Here is a 15635-nt window from a genome sequence, read left to right as displayed (position 1 = left end):
TTCCCTAATAGCCAGCCCTTCTTGCTACTCTGCTATAGTTTCCATACCAACACCCTTCTCATCGTCATCACCCTCAACATGCATAAACACCGTCCTAGCTACGATGTTCCTATTCCTAGCACTTGCCTTTTTAACGAATCCCATACTATCCAGCTCATTTACTGCCTGTGTGAACCTGGCTTGCAGTTGAATAGTCTCCTCGTCTTCGTCACCAGCCTTCTTGCGCTTCTTCGACTTTTTCGACTGATCCGACCCGCTCTCCAATACGCTCTTGAATGCACTAAACCAGTCGCTCAGATTAAACACCCTAGCAGCCTCAATGTAGCACTTAAACGCGAGGCACGTATCAGGTGCGTTATCGCTCGACATAGCCTCATCCAATGATATCTCTGGGTAGTGCTGGCCCAACAACTTCTGAGGATAACGCAAAGCCGTCAAGATTGCATGTCTGGGTGATGGATTCACCAGCATCTGAAGATCACTGCTCACTCCCACCCGCCATATCTCCTCGAACGGTATTAGACGCTCTTCGACCAGATTAACGATGAAATGTTGTGTCCATTCTTCCGCACACGTTTGAGTAAACTCAACAAAGTCTGGATCGCGTGTGCTTTGCTCGTTGGTGTTTAGCTTGATTTCGCCATGTGCGGTGAATTTATCCATGAATGACATTAGCTGTTTAGTTGCTAGCTGATCTGACTTCATTGACGACTTGGTATCAGCATATCCACTGAGCCACTCGTACAACTGAGCTTTCGACATTAAGCTGACGCTTTGTAGTGTTTTGTCGACAATTTTGGCAAGATCACCATGCGTCTTGGCCTGCATTTGCGCTTTGGCGTTCGGGAGAAAGTCTTTGGAATCAGGTACGACCGAGTGGATAAAGGAGCGTAGATGCTGTAATGCTCTGAAAGCGTCGTTCTCCTCATCAACACTCTGCTTAAACACCTTGCGTAATCTTCGGAGTGACTTCAATAACCCTTCGCTGTTCACCTTCTCGGCCAACAACTCATTGCACAACTTGCGATCTACAGCTTCCCTGCCCTGTTTCAAATAGCTTATTGTCGACGGTAAAGAGAGCAGATAACGCCATACTCTGTCATCTTTAATGCTCTCAACCGACACTGCGTCTGTATCAAAAAAGATGGAGTATGGCTGGAAAAAGTGGTCGAGCAGCTGCATCTGAGTGGTGATTTAGTATGTAATAACGTAATGTTACCAGCCACTCACATCAAGGGTGTGTAGTAGATGTTCGAAAGAGTTATGCGAGTGGTTAAACGTATCGTACAAGACGTCGAACGCAGAACTGCTTAATGTGATGGGTGAGTTATAGGTTGTTGAGAAGAACAGCTAATGAGAGTGTGAGACTAAATATACTTTCTATATTGCCACTGACTTCTCCTATAATGGCTTCAAAGGTGGTATTAGCTGACGGTGCAGCGACCTGCGTCATAGCGAGTTTGATGATCGTGTACCGCGGAAGCAATCTGTAAATAGCAGCTGGAGAGGAATCGATACATAATACGAGGTTGATGGGTATATACTTGCGATAATGAGTCAATAAGCTGACAAGATCTTGGACCATCGGTGGAGGTAGGGCTTCAAAGTCGCGTAAAGTGAGCACCAGCTTGGGTGGATTGTCTTGAATATACGAATCCTTATACCATTTATGTATTGTGTTGAAATCTGTGCTGTTCAATGCTGATTTGATATACCTTTTCTACTATACTGTAAGATTGTGATTGTACGCCAAGTACTCAACCCACATGAGCATCGTCATCTGCGTACTTGGAAAGCAGCCCTAGCACGATGCTCTTCACACCGCTTTGCAGCGTCGGATTGCTTCCAAAATCCTGCCAGCCGAGTTCGAGAGTGAGGAGCGAATGAGTGTTTTGATTGAGTTGATCCAGTCGCCTCAGAATAACAATATTGGAGGATGGCTCGTGAGCTGTGCATTAGTAATTAGTGATACTGCGTCGTTTATCAAGACACAATATGACTCACAAACCAACACACACGTAGGAATAGCATCTTCTTCATTGACGTCTGGAGATTTTTGCAACACGGAAAGCGCATTATCAGCCACTCCCTCAAGAAGAGTGTCCATGACTTGCTGTGCGGATATGAGTGGGGATACATCAGCGTAGACTATCGATACACACGCGCGCTCTGTGATGCAAGCTTTGACGTGATTGCTGAAAGGCTGCCAATCTGCCATCGCAGCCGCCATTCACATCCCATTCAAACGAAGGAAGATAAGTCGATTGAGCTGAGTTTCTACGACGGGTGACAGATACTGCCTGCAACAGATAAGATTTGTGTAGAGCCATGATAATCCACACGCACGCTCCGATCTGATTCCATATTTATAATTTAGTTCCAAATCCAGAAATCCAGCAGATGTTGGTCGTTGACGAGATGCCACCAAGTAGCAAATTGCCAGAAAACTCAGCACGCGGAAAGACGAGGAGTATCTTCGAGAGAATCACGCAGCAGGGTGCCATTGATCTCGTGAGTGCTGTGATATGGGCGTTGTGTAAGCGCACTGCTCACGATGCACAGGCCAATGAACAAGAGGAGAATATCTATCTGTTCGTGCCAAATCTGATTGGTGGGTGCGGTGCTATACAGCTTGGCTCAATCTTATATTCTTTCCTCCCCTCTAAGGATACCTGCGTATCGTCTTTGCTGCGTTAGCCGTCTATTGCATGAAAAATCATCCCAAGGTATGCGCAGTACTGTACTGTATCAGCGCTATTCTAGATGTAGCGGATGGAATGGCTGCGAGAGCTTTCAACCAGACTTCGAAGCTCGGCGGTGTGCTCGACATGGTCACTGACAGGTTAGTATGATGCCGAACGCGTTTCCAGCGTGTTCCTAGTACTCGCTAACATCACCGAAGATGCTCTACGACTTGTCTAATGGTCTTCCTCTCGTCCGCTTACCCAGACTGGTTCAACGTCTTCCAGTTCCTTATCGCCCTGGACTTTTCGTCGCACTTCATACACATGTACGCGTCGCTCGTCACCGGCGCTACGTCGCACAAGCTTATCCAGTCGGAAGTCTCCAAAATCCTCTGGTTATACTACAATAATAGAGTAGGTGGATGCGTCGAGTGATGACGTCATACTGACGTGTTTGGCTGCAGATCACCCTTTTCATTTTCTGCGCGGGTAATGAAATTTTCTTCGTCGCGCTCTATCTCGTATACACTAGCAAGTTACCAACATTAGGGATCAGCCCTGAAATTGTGCACGCGGTCGTACCTGCGCTCGTCAAGGAACAAATCTCAGCTGCGTTGCTCGACGGAGTGTCAGCCTATGTTGCTGGTATGACTCTCGCACACATTGTCGCTATTGTCAGTTTCCCGATCTGCTTCACCAAGCAGATCATCAACTTTGTCCAGTTCTGGAAAGCATCGAAGACTTTAGTCGGTGTTGACCTGAGCGAGAGAGCTAACAATCGCCAGAAGAAACAGTAAAGGAGGTTATTCATAGGTAGTATTAGTTGCAATAGTTGCATTAATGGATCAAGTATTTATGCGTGTTAGTAATAAAATTTTCATTCTTTATCTCTATCACGACAGCTTTATAACTATGAAAAGCACAATCCACGCGATGAATACGGCGATGACAGACGTGAAAGTGAGACAGGTAGTTGCCCTGCTGTTGCCTGAGAACACGTTAAGTTGCCGGCGCTGCGTCGACATGCGATCGGCATTCCCCTGCAGTTGTGTACCCGCTTGGTCGAGAAGGGGTACATCGCTACTCAAGCCTTGTGACAAAGCGAGAGCATTCTGCTTCAGCTGTCGCGTCATCGCTATCAGCTCCTCAGAAAGATCTTCCTGCTCAGCACGCGATGTGCGCAAGGATGTTGAGTCGTCCGTCACTTTGTCTTGCCGTTTCGATTCGAAAAGCGCGCGTTCTCTCTCGTAGTCATACGTGTGTGATTTGTGTGGAGGATTGTGTAGAGGATTCGGTGCTGGTGATGATGCTGGCATGTGCGCTGATGTCGATGTAGATGCTGCTGGTGTCGCCTCTGTGACTACTCGGCTCATTCTCTTGGTCAAATCCTTGGGTATAAAATCAGCCTCTTTCTCCATTTGCCCTTTCCGCTGGATGTCCACATCGAGCACTGCGTCTACGGTTGGTGGCAGAGACGGGTATGTGATTGACTGCGACGCCTGAAGATTATCAGATACAGACGAAAACGTACGCGCACAAATTTGAATCCTACCTTCTTCTCTGTACTGCTTAGAAACTCCCTGAACGTCTGCAGTCCGTCGATTTCCAGTGAGAAATTGTTACGCAGGTGCTCAACATCAGTGAGCAGCGAAAGGGCTCTAATATATGTCTCAAATTCCTTTCCTTGCTCCAGCTCCGCTATCACCGCATCCATCTCCCCCTCCAGCCGCGCTTGGAGACTGCTATGTGCGTCGTCGCTGATCATTGTTGGGAGATAAGGCGATAACAGCGCTGAGACAGCGAAATTTGAATATCAATATATCCATTAATACATTTAATTTCCCTTTTAATCCGTATAAGCCCCATGCGAAGCGTCAGCCACGGTCTTTGCATATTTATACAGAACGCCCGAAGTGTATTTGAGCTGAGGAGGGGAGAATGATTTCTTTCTAGCGGCTAGTTCGTCTTCATCGACACAAAGATCAATTGTGTTATGTACGGCATCCACAACGACGCGATCGCCATCGCGCACGAGTGCGATTGGACCGCCGTTGAAAGCCTCTGGAACGACGTGACCGATAACGAAGCCATGGGAGGCGCCAGAGAAGCGACCGTCTGTGATAAGGCAGGTAGACTGACTCAGACCAGCACCATATATTGCTCCAGTCGGTGTCAACATCTCAGGCATCCCTGGCGCGCCTTTCGGACCCTGGTAACGAACTATCACGGCAGTGCCTGGCTGGATGCGCTTTTCGGAAACAGCGCGCAGAACATCGTTTTCTTCCTATCAGTCTGCGTCAGCTAGTGCACGAAAGCCCAGCCGTCGAACCTACCTCGAAACACATGGCTTTACCCTCAAATCGAAGCCCTTCTTTGCCGGTGATCTTGGCTACGGCGTTTCCAGGTGCCAGCGTGCCGTTAAGGATGCGTATATGACCAGTTTCCTTGATGGGCGACGATAACGGATGGATAACGGTGTGGAATTTGTCATAATCTATAGTAATGTTAGAGAGATTCTCAGCGAGCGTGTTTCCAGTGATTGTCAAGCAATTTCCATCTAAAAGGGTGGTGTTGTCGTAGACATACTTCAATACAGCTGGTATACCGCCAACTTGGTGCAAGTCTTGCATCATATACCTCCCGGACGGTTTCATGTTGGCAAGGAATGGTGTACGCGCGGCGACGTCGCTGAAATCCTGCATTGTCAGATGCACATCTCCACTTCTTGCTACTGCGAGGAGATGGAGGACACTATTGGTAGAGCCACCCAACACCATCACAATGGTTATTGCGTTTAGAAATGCCTCTCTCGTCATTACATCGCGTGGCTTGATATCTTGTTCGAGGAGATTACGTACGACCGGGCCTATTCTAAGACACTCCTGAACTTTTTCACTTGTTTCCGCAGGCGTGCAAGCTGAGTAGCTCAAGCACATTCCCATAGCTTCGATGATACTAGACATGGTATTAGCCGTAAACAGTCCGCCGCAAGATCCCGAACCGGGGCAAGCGTTTTGTTTGATAATTTTCAGTTCATCCTGGCCGATGTTACCGTTGAGATAAGCGCCATAAGCCTCGAAAGTGTCTGTGATGTTACTCTGGTCACCCTTCTTAACGCTGAGGGGGCGGCAGTCGATCTGGTGTGTGCCGGGCTTGATGGTACCTCCGTAGACGATGAGGGATGGTCTGTTGTAGCGTAGTGCGGCCATCATTGCACCGGGCATGTTCTTGTCGCAGCCGGGGATGAGCACGCTGGCGTCGTAGTGCTGCGCTTCGACTATCATCTCAAACGAGTCTGCTATCAGGTCACGGCTGGGCAGACTGTAGCGCATCCCGGCCGTGCCCTGAGTAATGGCGTCAGAAACACCGACACTAGACGCCATAAAACCGAGGAGAGAGTGATTCGAGAGCGATCGCTTGACATGCTCGCCGAGGCTGTTGAGGTGGTTGTTGCACGGGTTGCTGTCAAAACCCACAGTCAGAATTCCGACATGTGGCTTATCGAGATCAGATTCGGAGAGGCCGATAGCGTGGAGAAAGGCCTGTGCACCGAGATGGGAAATATCCTGTGTGATAGTAGAGGAGTGCTTGTTGAGTGGGTGTATTGGCCTTGTCTGCGTGATTTGGTGGCTGCTGCGTCGTTAATGCTGAGCTGGAGCTGGGCTAGAAACGCAACTGACATATTTACGCTCATTAGTGGAATGTGTGGGTGAGTGGTGGAATACCTTGCTTCAACTGCATGTACGCGACTTTATTAATATCGCTAGAAAGATGCACCGATGGTCATTTGACGCTGCAGTAGCTGATTTCTGTGAGTTCTCAGTGCGATTCCCTGAATCACTGTTTCACATGACAACCAGCCAACTGCCAAGCGTTCGAATCTCCGAGTCGTCTCTCTTGTCACACACTGTCATAAAATGGTAGAACAAAATTCAGAGCACGCAGAGCCCAATTTCGATATCGAGGAGCCAGTCAAGCCAACTCAGGAGGCACCGGCCACCGCGCCTGCTTCGTCTGCACCGACCAAACGCCACACAGTCTCGGTGCAGCCGCTCCAGAAGGACCAGATGCAGCCATCGTACGCTCAGACGCTGGACGTGCCTCGTAACGAGCACTCGGGCTACGGCAGCTTCATCAACGGTCTCGGATCGTGTATCGGGTGAGTGGTGGTGGCTGGAGTGCACCTAGCATTTCACTTACTCTCTTCACAGATTCTTCGGTGCCATTCCTTGCTGTCCGTGCCCAAATCCTTTCAAGGAAGTCGACCAGGGCTCCGTCGGTCTCGTTAGCCGCTTCGGTGCCTTTTACAAATCCGTCGACCCTGGTTTGGTCAAGATCAATCTCTGCTCAGAGGATCTTCAGGCAGTCTCGGTGCGCACTCAGCTAGCCAACATCCGCGACCAGGTCGCCATTACCAAGGACAACGTCACTGTTAGAGTTGACGGTGTCGTCTATTACAGCGTTCATAGCCCTTACAAGGCTGCGTACGCGGTGGAGGATATGAGATCATCAGTCATTGAACGCTCTCAAATTACTCTCCGCTCCGTGCTTGGTTCGAGATCTCTGCAATCTCTTATCCAAGACAGAGAGCAGATCTCACGCGACATCGAGGAGATTGTTACATCCATTACGCAGGAGTGGGGTGTTCTCGTCTCTATCTCGATCAGAGACGTCCATTTGTCCGATTCCGATCAGGTTGCGTTGGCTGCATCCGCTAGAGCCACCCGCCAGGCTGAGGCTAAGGTGGTCGCCGCCAAGGGTGAAGTTGCAGCAGCCAAGCTGATGAAACAGACTGCCGAGTTGCTTGCATCGCCTGCTGCAATGAGTATTCGTCATCTCGATGCATTGCAAAATATGGCCAAGACGAGCAACGCTAAGACCATCTTCGTTCCTATGTCCGTTGATGGCGTCCAGTCTCTCACTCAGGGTATGGGCGGTAACCAAACCATTACTGATGGCGCGAACAGTGGTTCTGCAGCTGCTGGTCCTTCTAACCAGCAGGAAAACTCTATCGGTCAGACTGCACAGCTGCATGCACTTGAGAACATTTAGTCGTTTTGAGCAAACTGACAGATTTTTTGAGGACAATATGGAATTTTGTTCAACTATCCTTAATCATTTAAAGCATGCAGCTGCAGCTGCTAATGGAAATGCTTTACTTTACTATTTTTATTACATAAACCTTTTAACAAAATGTAATCGATATAATAATGCCACTTTTTACGCTTTTTTTATCAAATCATCTCGAACTTGAATCTGATTGCGAAAATTATACGAGAATGATTAAAACGAGGCTGGTAAGAATAAGGGAACAGAAATTTTTGCTGCAATTTAATTTGCTTTTTCTATATTTGAGATAGATATACTTATAAATCTTGAAATCGGTATCAAGTGGTTGTGGTATAATGGTTAGCACGTTCCGTTGTGGCCGGTAAGATCCAGGTTCGATTCCTGGCAACCACAAATATTTTTGTCTTCTTGTACTTCTTACAAAGTAAGACTGAAAAGATGATTTATTTTGCAATACATCCAAGGGATTTGTGCGATTTGTCATGTGTCGTAGCCATAAGATACATACAGACAGATGTGATGTGAAGAAGGTGAGGGATGGGAGGCGAGTGAGTAAAGGCGGGAGTGGGAGTGTCGAGGCAACAAAGCGAAGAAGAAGATAAGATAAGATTTGTCTGCAACATAACTCATTTTAGCATGCATATTCGCCCACTCAACACACAACACAACACTCGCAAACACAACGACGATCACCCCAATGAGCGTAAGCGAGCTGGACGGAGTAGCTAAGCCATCTATAAGCGGGCCATTTTACGAGACGACAAGTGCGCGCGAGGAGGAGCCGCGGGGCGGAGGAGAAGAAGACGGCACAAACCCCACTCTCCACGCAAAGCGGGTGTGGATGAACGAAATGCAGCAGAGGCGTTTGAACGGCGAGTATGAAACGTTTGGTCGGCGACTAGAGGAGATAGTGAGTAAGGGCAGTTAGAAGGAGAAGAACCCAGCTCACCGATGCACTCGCGCACGGCTTAGGTGGCAGATAGCAGAGATTCCCCGGCCAGATTATCAGCAGTACGGGTGAATGGCTCGACGCTGCGTTCTAGCTTCCTCGCTGCGGTATTCCGCCCGTATCTCAACGACGCGGGTGCAGATGGCGTGCACAACTCCACTCTCGCAGACGTCCTGCGCAAGAGCCGTGATGTGCACCACACCCTCACCGCCTTCGACCATTTCGCAGGAATTGAGATGGCTCTCGAACCGGCGCAGAGCGTGCTCGCGCAGCATGGTGATGTAGATCTAGCAATGGGGGTGCGCGAGCGTGGCAAATTGTGGGCTAAATCGAGCACAGATGTGGGCAGTGGAGAAGGAAGTGCGAATGTTAGCGTACGCGTGCGTAACCTCTTGGGTGGCCTGGAGAATTTAGAAGGACAGGCTAGCTGGGGGACACGGACGACATCTGCTTTCCACCTCGCTTATACCTCCCCAGTGCCCGAGTTCATTTGCACACCCTCCCCCAACACGCAGCTCAATGCACAGGTTTTCCAGGCTGAACGGGATCATTCAGCGTATGCGGGTGTTAAGGAGGGCACAGTGGGAGCACGATGTGGATGGAGTGTGAGTGGAGTGACATTGGAGTTTATTGTACTCATTGCCCCCTTTAGTCCACTCAGAAACACGGTTCTCATCATGTCTCGTATGAGGCGGCGTGGAGATCTTTGCACTCCTTACACCCACTCGCCTCACTCAGCCTGCGCGATGCAGCGGGCTCCTCGGTGAAATCTGCTGTCGCACACACATTCACTCACGACAGCCGCGATGATATACACATGTCGACGCGAGGTGCTTACGTGAATTCCCTCGTCGAGTACGCGGGATTGGGCGGTAGTGTGAGTTTCCTCAAGGGGCAGCTGCAGATGTATGTAGCGAGACCGATCGATAGCGCGTTAAACAACTTTCTCGCTTTGTCATTCCGCGCCGGTGGCCTTCTGCCGATGGGAGGGGATGGGAGTGTGAGCGATGAAAACACCCACGCCAAGTTGTTCAGCGACCGATTCAGACTCGGTGGACCAACGTCAGTGCGTATGTTCGGACATAACAGGATGGGGCCAAGGGATGGAGAGGACCATCTAGGAGGCGATGTCTTCTACAGCGGGGGAGTTTCGGTAATAACACCGTTCCCTACGAAACCACAGTGGAATTTGAAGTGCCAAGGGTTTGTGAATGCAGGGCAGCTGGTGTCGCTGAAGAATGTGGATCTGTGGGGTGCGCTGTTGAAGCCATCGATGAGTGTGGGAGTTGGGCTGGTGTATCGGTTCACGCCAATCAGAGTGGAGTTGAACCTGGGTGTACCAGTGATAGCAGCCACCACGGATGTAAGCACGACGCGACCAATACAGCTGGGGGTGGGGATGGAGTATTTGTAAGGAATGCATGGATAGATAAACTACTCAGACTTGTTCTGCTGGGATAACAACTTCATTCTGCGCATCATGTCATCGTACTGGCACTTTTCATAGCCGTGTCGTTCGTCGGTGCACGACCAAGGCGCGTATAAATTCTTGTGCCTGCATATGTTGAGAGGGATCAGGAGGCTATGGGGTGTTAGATGGGAGATGTAAACACAGAGCACAGAGCGCCCACCCGCTACATTGATCTCTCCAATTCAAAGGGAGTCTATTGGACACGCACTCCTCCTTGGAAGCAGTTGATCTGTGAGGGAGTATTAGCCAGCCAAATACACCACTAGCGTTACCCGCGCTCACTCTCCCATTTTTTAAATTAAATGGATGGACTTAATGATGGAGGGTTGGTTGGTTATACGCGGGTTAAATTGAAAATTAATTATTTAAATTGAGTTAAATGTCAGCGCTAGGACCACCACCGATTTACAAGGTATTTATCGATATACCCAATGTCATCCACTCACACTCCCTCTCCAGGCCTGCTACTCAGGCGTGCCCGTGTATGAATTCAACTGCAAGAATATCGCTGTGATGAAACGCAGGTCTGATGAGTGGATGAACGCAACTCAAATCCTCAAAGTGGCCAACTTCGATAAGCCACAGCGCACACGTATCCTCGAGAGGGAGGTTCAGAAGGGGGTACATGAGAAGGTGCAGGGAGGTTATGGAAAATACCAGGGTACGTGGATCCCCATGGCCAGATCCGTTGACTTGGTTAAACAATACCGCATTCAACTACTCCTTGACCCAATCATCAACTACCACCCTGGTTCTCAGTCCCCTCCGCTAGCTCCCAAGCACGCAACCGCTTCAGGCACCAGAGCACGCAAACAACCCTCCACCGCCCACACTCTCCCCTCCACTAGCAAGGTCTTCCACCCACTCAGCTCTGCTAAGCACCCCGCCAAGCTAGCTGCTGCAACCAATGCCAAGGCTGAGCTATCCGACGGTGAAGACGCCAGCATTCCCAGCTCCCCCTCCTTCAAATCAAACAGCTCGCGTACTCCTTCCCCCATCAGATTCAACGCACGCAAGAGGAAGTTGCCCGACACTCTCAACCCAAACGACACGCCCTCCTCAGTTGCCATAGATGGTAGTGTCAGTTATGAAGATATCATTCTTGACTACTTTATCAGCGAATCTACCCAGATTCCTGCTCTCCTGATCCATCCACCTGCCGATTTCAACCCAAACATGTCAATCGATGACGAGGGCCATACGGCCATGCACTGGGCTTGTGCTATGGGCAAGGTGCGCGTAGTCAAGCTGCTTCTCAGTGCCGGTGCAGATATATTTCGCGTCAACCATTCTGAGCAGACAGCGCTGATGCGCAGTGTAATGTTCAGTAACAATTACGACATACGCAAGTTCCCGCAGTTGTACGAGTTGTTACATAGGTCTACACTCAACCTCGACAAGCACGACCGGACTGTCCTCCACCACATTGTCGACCTCGCCTTGACGAAATCCAAGACACACGCCGCGCGCTATTACATGGAATGCGTCCTCGCGAAACTCGTTAACTACCCCGATGAGTTGGCAGATGTAATTAACTTTCAAGACGACGAGGGTGAATCGGCACTGACGCTGGCTGCCCGCGCCCGCTCAAAACGCCTCGTTAAGCTCCTGCTTGAGCACGGGGCTGACTCAAAACTGCCTAATAAGGATGGCAGGACTGCGGAAGATTACATTCTCGAAGATGAACGCTTCAGACAGTCTCCTCTACTCAACTCTAATCACCTCAGGCTACACCCTCCTGACACTTCCATCTACGCTCCCCCTCCTCACCTCTTCAGCAGCGAAACTAGCCAATCGATTGCTAACACTACGATGAGCGGCGTCGCTAATCTCCTTGAAAATCTCGCTCAGTCTTACGATAAAGAGATCACACAGAAGGAGCGCGATTATCAACAAGCTCAGGTCATTCTTCGTAACATCAAAACTGATATCGTTGAAGCCAAGCAGACGGTGGAGAAGATGACTATAGATGGTGGTGAATTTGAGCAGCTCAAAGCCAAATTGAAAGGTTTAGAGGGGAGATTAGAGGAGCATTCGATGGATTTGTATAAGCGGGGATGGGCAGAGTATAACGACAAGATTGACGAGGGTGGTAAGATGGACATGGATACATCCAATCTTGGTAATGAAAATGGTGACAAAGACGTTCACTACCAGTGCACCATCCTCCGCGAACAAATCAACTCGCTTCACCACAAACGCATCGCTTCCCTACACGAACTCATCAAGAGGCAGAAAGAGGTGGGCACGGGTAAGAAAATGTCGGAATACCGCAAACTGATTAGCGTCGGATGTGGAATACCCGCCACGGAAATTGACGGCGTGCTAGAGATGTTACTCGAGAGCCTCGAGTCAGAGAACAGTAAAGGTGGGAAGGGGGTTGTGAGAGGTAAGGCTGGCAGTGACAATATGAGTGGGGGGAGTGCCTCGCCTACCAAACCAGAAACACTAGATAACGCTCAAAAAACTTTACTCCCTCCAGCACATGTAAATAACGCGAATAACGCGAATAACGGCCAGTAATCTACACTAATCACATGTACAAATTGTAACATATATCTATTTCTGCTTCTTCTGTACAACCTCAAAGCCATCGTCGTCGAATATCTTTTCTTGTTTTGGTGGTTTCTGGGTGGATTGGGTGGTGTTATCGTCGTCCATCTGCACATCGCCCTCCTCGCCACTCTCACTCTCGCCACCTGAGTATGGAATTTCCTCATCCTCGCCTCTTGTAAACTGCGCCATCTTCTTATGCCTCTCTTTCTCAGATTTGGCGGTGAGTTCCTTAGACAAGTGCTCATCGCCAACGACAGCTTCAGCCCAGGCTCTACGCAGCTGAGTGGCGACTGACCTAGGGCTGCCATCTTCCAAATGAGCTCCAAATTCATCGAAGAAAGCCTGCGCAAGTATTTCCTCTGTATCTGCATGGTCTAGCCCACCAACGCTCCCGTTCTGAGGGTTTGGAGGACGCTCTTCGTACATGTCCACCATAACGCCCATCAGCCATGTCCGCTTGGCGTCTGACTCGGGTCCACCCCATCCCTCCACCACGGCCATCTTGAGTGCGTGCCAGAGGTGCATTATCGCGATAGTCGAACGCGCGAATATCCGTGTGTATTCTGATGAGTCGGTGAAATTATACATTATCGCTGTCTTCTTGGTTGTTGATTCTCAACTATTATGGTCTTGTCGGCTGTTGCGAAAAGGAAATTGAAATTGAATTTAGACGCGGAGATTGAGGCGAGTGGTAGCGGCAGTGGGCAGTCTTCCCAGCATTCGCATTCCTCCCCACCTACTGACATTCAGCACTCCGCCGACTCCCACGATATCGCTATCAATGCCTTTTTTCACGATGCTGATATCCAGCAGACGCAGCGGGAGTGGGAGCTTGAACAGGAGAATATTGAGCAGCTTAAGCACACTCGTAACTCAAGGAAGAAGCTCAAGCCATCGTCTGCAGATGCAGCTATAGCAGCTGCTACAGACACAGCTACAGAAAAGACGCGCAAGTACAAGCGCAAGCAGAAGCAGAAAGCACAACACTACGACTACAACTGTGTTTCCAACTTTGCTACCTGCTCCGCGACGACGTTTTTCGGCGACAGATATATCCTCGTCGGGTTCGATGCTCATGCGACACTGATCCTCGCTGGTAAATTCACTCTTCAAGTGCTTAAAGGCACATTGTCTATCCTGGGCGCTAGGATAGGCGCGTCGGTGCAACACCACCGCATTTATGCCCCTACTTGCTATCCACTCCCGACACTCTCGAGTGGAGATAGCAGTGGAAATGGTGACAGCCTCGCCATAGACTCTGACTCCGTACCACCGTCTCTCGCTCACAACCAACTCGTCGTCCGCCTCTCACCTCTCGACGATGGGTTAGAGGGGCTAGGCAACGCTCTACCGGATTTCAGACACGCATTTGCATCCCCCTACGCCGGTGTGTATGACGGTTGGAGGGTAGTGGAAGGAATGTATCCGGTACGTGTTGTGTTATTGTGTCTATCTTTGACTGGCACTAAAAATCCCGCGCAGATACTCGAATCGACGCCAAATACCTACGCTTTCCTCACACCACCCTCGTGGACAAGTGCAGCGACGCAAATCGCCCGCAACGCCTTCCATTCTCCACAGCCTTACATTGCTATAGTCAAAGGAGGTAGGAATACGGGAAAGAGTGCATTTTCGCGCTATTTGTGCAATGCTTTGCGTGGTGAGGCGACCCACGCTAATGTTGCTTACCTCGAATGCGACGTAGGTCAGTCCGAGTTCATGCCTTCTGGCTGCGTTTCTCTCCATCTCATCGATGAATTTTTATTGGGTGAGTCTTTGCTTTTTTTATTGCAATAACACCACTCACTCACTCACTCAGGCCCTCCATTCACGCACCCCCGCATACCGTCAAAAGCACACTTCGTAGGCGAACTCTCCCCAGCGAACGACCCAGTTGGCTATATCGACGCTGTGCGCGATTTGATTGAGTTTTATCAGAGAGAAATTGCTCACTCACATGCACATCACACTCACAACTACACACCCATACCCCTCATCATTAACACGCAGGGATGGGTCAAGGGCCTCGGTGCGGAAATGTTACAGGGTATTTGCGATGCTGCTGGGATATTTGAGTTGATTGAAATGTCCCAGTCTGTTTCAGCTGCAGAGGAGGGTGTGGAAGATGACACTTACGCTGACAATCACGCTGATATTCCCGCAAATGAGGATATCAGCACCCCCGCTCGCAACGTGAACCACATGATCATTGATGCTATCGCTACCGCTGATAACCCTATGCTCAGTAGGTATCACTCGGCTGACTATAGGAATTTGAGCATGACGACGTATTTCCATGCCAACATTCCAGAGAAGGCTGAAAATGTCCCCAATAACTCTCCCACTCAAATCTCTGACGTGCGGTGGGATTTCTCCAAACCACTCACCCACTTCACACCCCTCACCGTCGATTACGCCAACGACCTAGCGTACGTGTGTATACTGCATGGGGAAGATGTTATCTACGAGCACACGCTAATGGCGATGAATGCATCTGTCGTAGCGCTCATGGAAGGGCATGTTGAGGGCGTATGTGAGGGTGGCATAGAGGCCGACGAGAGGCTAACACGACGCGATAATCTTCTCACCCATAAAGACTCGCGCGTGTTGGGATATGGACTTATACGCGCAGTGGACAGCTCAGTCAACCAACTCCAACTACTCACACCACTCACACCCAAAACTTGCAGACGCGTACATGTCCTCGCAAAGGGTAAAGTAGACCTGCCTATTTATGCCTCTCTTGACTGGACAAAAGAGGTAATGGATTATGGCTCTATCCCGTATATCACTAACGAGGCTACTGTCGGTGAAGGAGCGCAGAAGCGTAAAGTGCGTAGGGATATCCAACGCAAGCCTGGTAGTAGTGGTAATAATACTTGATAAATAATACACAGTCTTGGTT

The 15635-nt window shown here is 49.6% G+C and overlaps 9 protein-coding genes and 1 non-coding gene across 10 annotated transcripts; 6 read left to right on the top strand and 4 right to left on the bottom strand.

Annotated features, from left to right (window-relative positions):
- Positions 1 to 24: 24 nt before the first annotated feature.
- On the bottom strand, positions 25 to 2364 carry J056_000159 (Origin recognition complex subunit 3; the record flags this gene model as incomplete). Its single annotated transcript, XM_009267557.1, has 7 exons — positions 25 to 1182; positions 1231 to 1350; positions 1397 to 1720; positions 1767 to 1948; positions 2005 to 2113; positions 2163 to 2300; positions 2347 to 2364. The coding sequence occupies 7 exons, from the start codon at positions 2362 to 2364 to the stop codon at positions 25 to 27; spliced, it is 2049 nt and encodes a 682-aa protein (XP_009265832.1).
- Positions 2365 to 2418: 54 nt separating this feature from the next.
- J056_000158 (uncharacterized protein) lies at positions 2419 to 3481 on the top strand (the record flags this gene model as incomplete). Its single annotated transcript, XM_009267556.1, has 5 exons — positions 2419 to 2511; positions 2563 to 2611; positions 2668 to 2842; positions 2903 to 3098; positions 3149 to 3481. 5 exons carry the CDS (start codon positions 2419 to 2421, stop codon positions 3479 to 3481), a joined length of 846 nt encoding a protein of 281 aa, XP_009265831.1.
- Positions 3482 to 3577: 96 nt separating this feature from the next.
- Positions 3578 to 4449, bottom strand: J056_000157 (Protein transport protein use1; the record flags this gene model as incomplete). The annotated part of the gene is made up of 2 exons (XM_009267555.1): positions 3578 to 4183; positions 4237 to 4449. The coding sequence occupies 2 exons, from the start codon at positions 4447 to 4449 to the stop codon at positions 3578 to 3580; spliced, it is 819 nt and encodes a 272-aa protein (XP_009265830.1).
- Positions 4450 to 4530: 81 nt separating this feature from the next.
- J056_000156 (Dihydroxy-acid dehydratase) lies at positions 4531 to 6378 on the bottom strand (the record flags this gene model as incomplete). The annotated part of the gene is made up of 3 exons (XM_009267554.1): positions 4531 to 4968; positions 5018 to 6314; positions 6365 to 6378. The coding sequence occupies 3 exons, from the start codon at positions 6376 to 6378 to the stop codon at positions 4531 to 4533; spliced, it is 1749 nt and encodes a 582-aa protein (XP_009265829.1).
- A 223-nt stretch (positions 6379 to 6601) lies between these two features.
- Positions 6602 to 7736, top strand: J056_000155 (Putative band 7 family protein; the record flags this gene model as incomplete). The annotated part of the gene is made up of 2 exons (XM_009267553.1): positions 6602 to 6843; positions 6896 to 7736. The coding sequence occupies 2 exons, from the start codon at positions 6602 to 6604 to the stop codon at positions 7734 to 7736; spliced, it is 1083 nt and encodes a 360-aa protein (XP_009265828.1).
- A 339-nt stretch (positions 7737 to 8075) lies between these two features.
- On the top strand, positions 8076 to 8147 carry J056_004875. The gene has a single exon. It is a non-coding gene; the product is annotated as a tRNA-His (tRNA).
- A 304-nt stretch (positions 8148 to 8451) lies between these two features.
- J056_000153 (SAM50-like protein SpAC17C9.06) lies at positions 8452 to 10117 on the top strand (the record flags this gene model as incomplete). Its single annotated transcript, XM_009267551.1, has 3 exons — positions 8452 to 8664; positions 8727 to 9308; positions 9356 to 10117. The coding sequence occupies 3 exons, from the start codon at positions 8452 to 8454 to the stop codon at positions 10115 to 10117; spliced, it is 1557 nt and encodes a 518-aa protein (XP_009265826.1).
- A 436-nt stretch (positions 10118 to 10553) lies between these two features.
- On the top strand, positions 10554 to 12697 carry J056_000152 (Cell division cycle-related protein res2/pct1; the record flags this gene model as incomplete). The annotated part of the gene is made up of 2 exons (XM_009267550.1): positions 10554 to 10586; positions 10634 to 12697. The coding sequence occupies 2 exons, from the start codon at positions 10554 to 10556 to the stop codon at positions 12695 to 12697; spliced, it is 2097 nt and encodes a 698-aa protein (XP_009265825.1).
- A 36-nt stretch (positions 12698 to 12733) lies between these two features.
- Positions 12734 to 13255, bottom strand: J056_000151 (Pre-rRNA-processing protein TSR2; the record flags this gene model as incomplete). Its single annotated transcript, XM_009267549.1, has 1 exon — positions 12734 to 13255. One exon carries the CDS (start codon positions 13253 to 13255, stop codon positions 12734 to 12736), a length of 522 nt encoding a protein of 173 aa, XP_009265824.1.
- Positions 13256 to 13354: 99 nt separating this feature from the next.
- J056_000150 (Polynucleotide 5'-hydroxyl-kinase GRC3) lies at positions 13355 to 15613 on the top strand (the record flags this gene model as incomplete). The annotated part of the gene is made up of 3 exons (XM_009267548.1): positions 13355 to 14158; positions 14213 to 14498; positions 14550 to 15613. 3 exons carry the CDS (start codon positions 13355 to 13357, stop codon positions 15611 to 15613), a joined length of 2154 nt encoding a protein of 717 aa, XP_009265823.1.
- Positions 15614 to 15635: the final 22 nt, after the last annotated feature.

Source organism: Wallemia ichthyophaga (assembly GCF_000400465.1).
Source record: "Wallemia ichthyophaga EXF-994 unplaced genomic scaffold scaffold1, whole genome shotgun sequence".
Taxonomy (NCBI): Eukaryota; Fungi; Basidiomycota; class Wallemiomycetes; order Wallemiales; family Wallemiaceae; genus Wallemia; species Wallemia ichthyophaga.
Note: the sequence above shows the minus strand (reverse complement) of the source record. Positions and strands in the feature narration are given on the sequence as shown.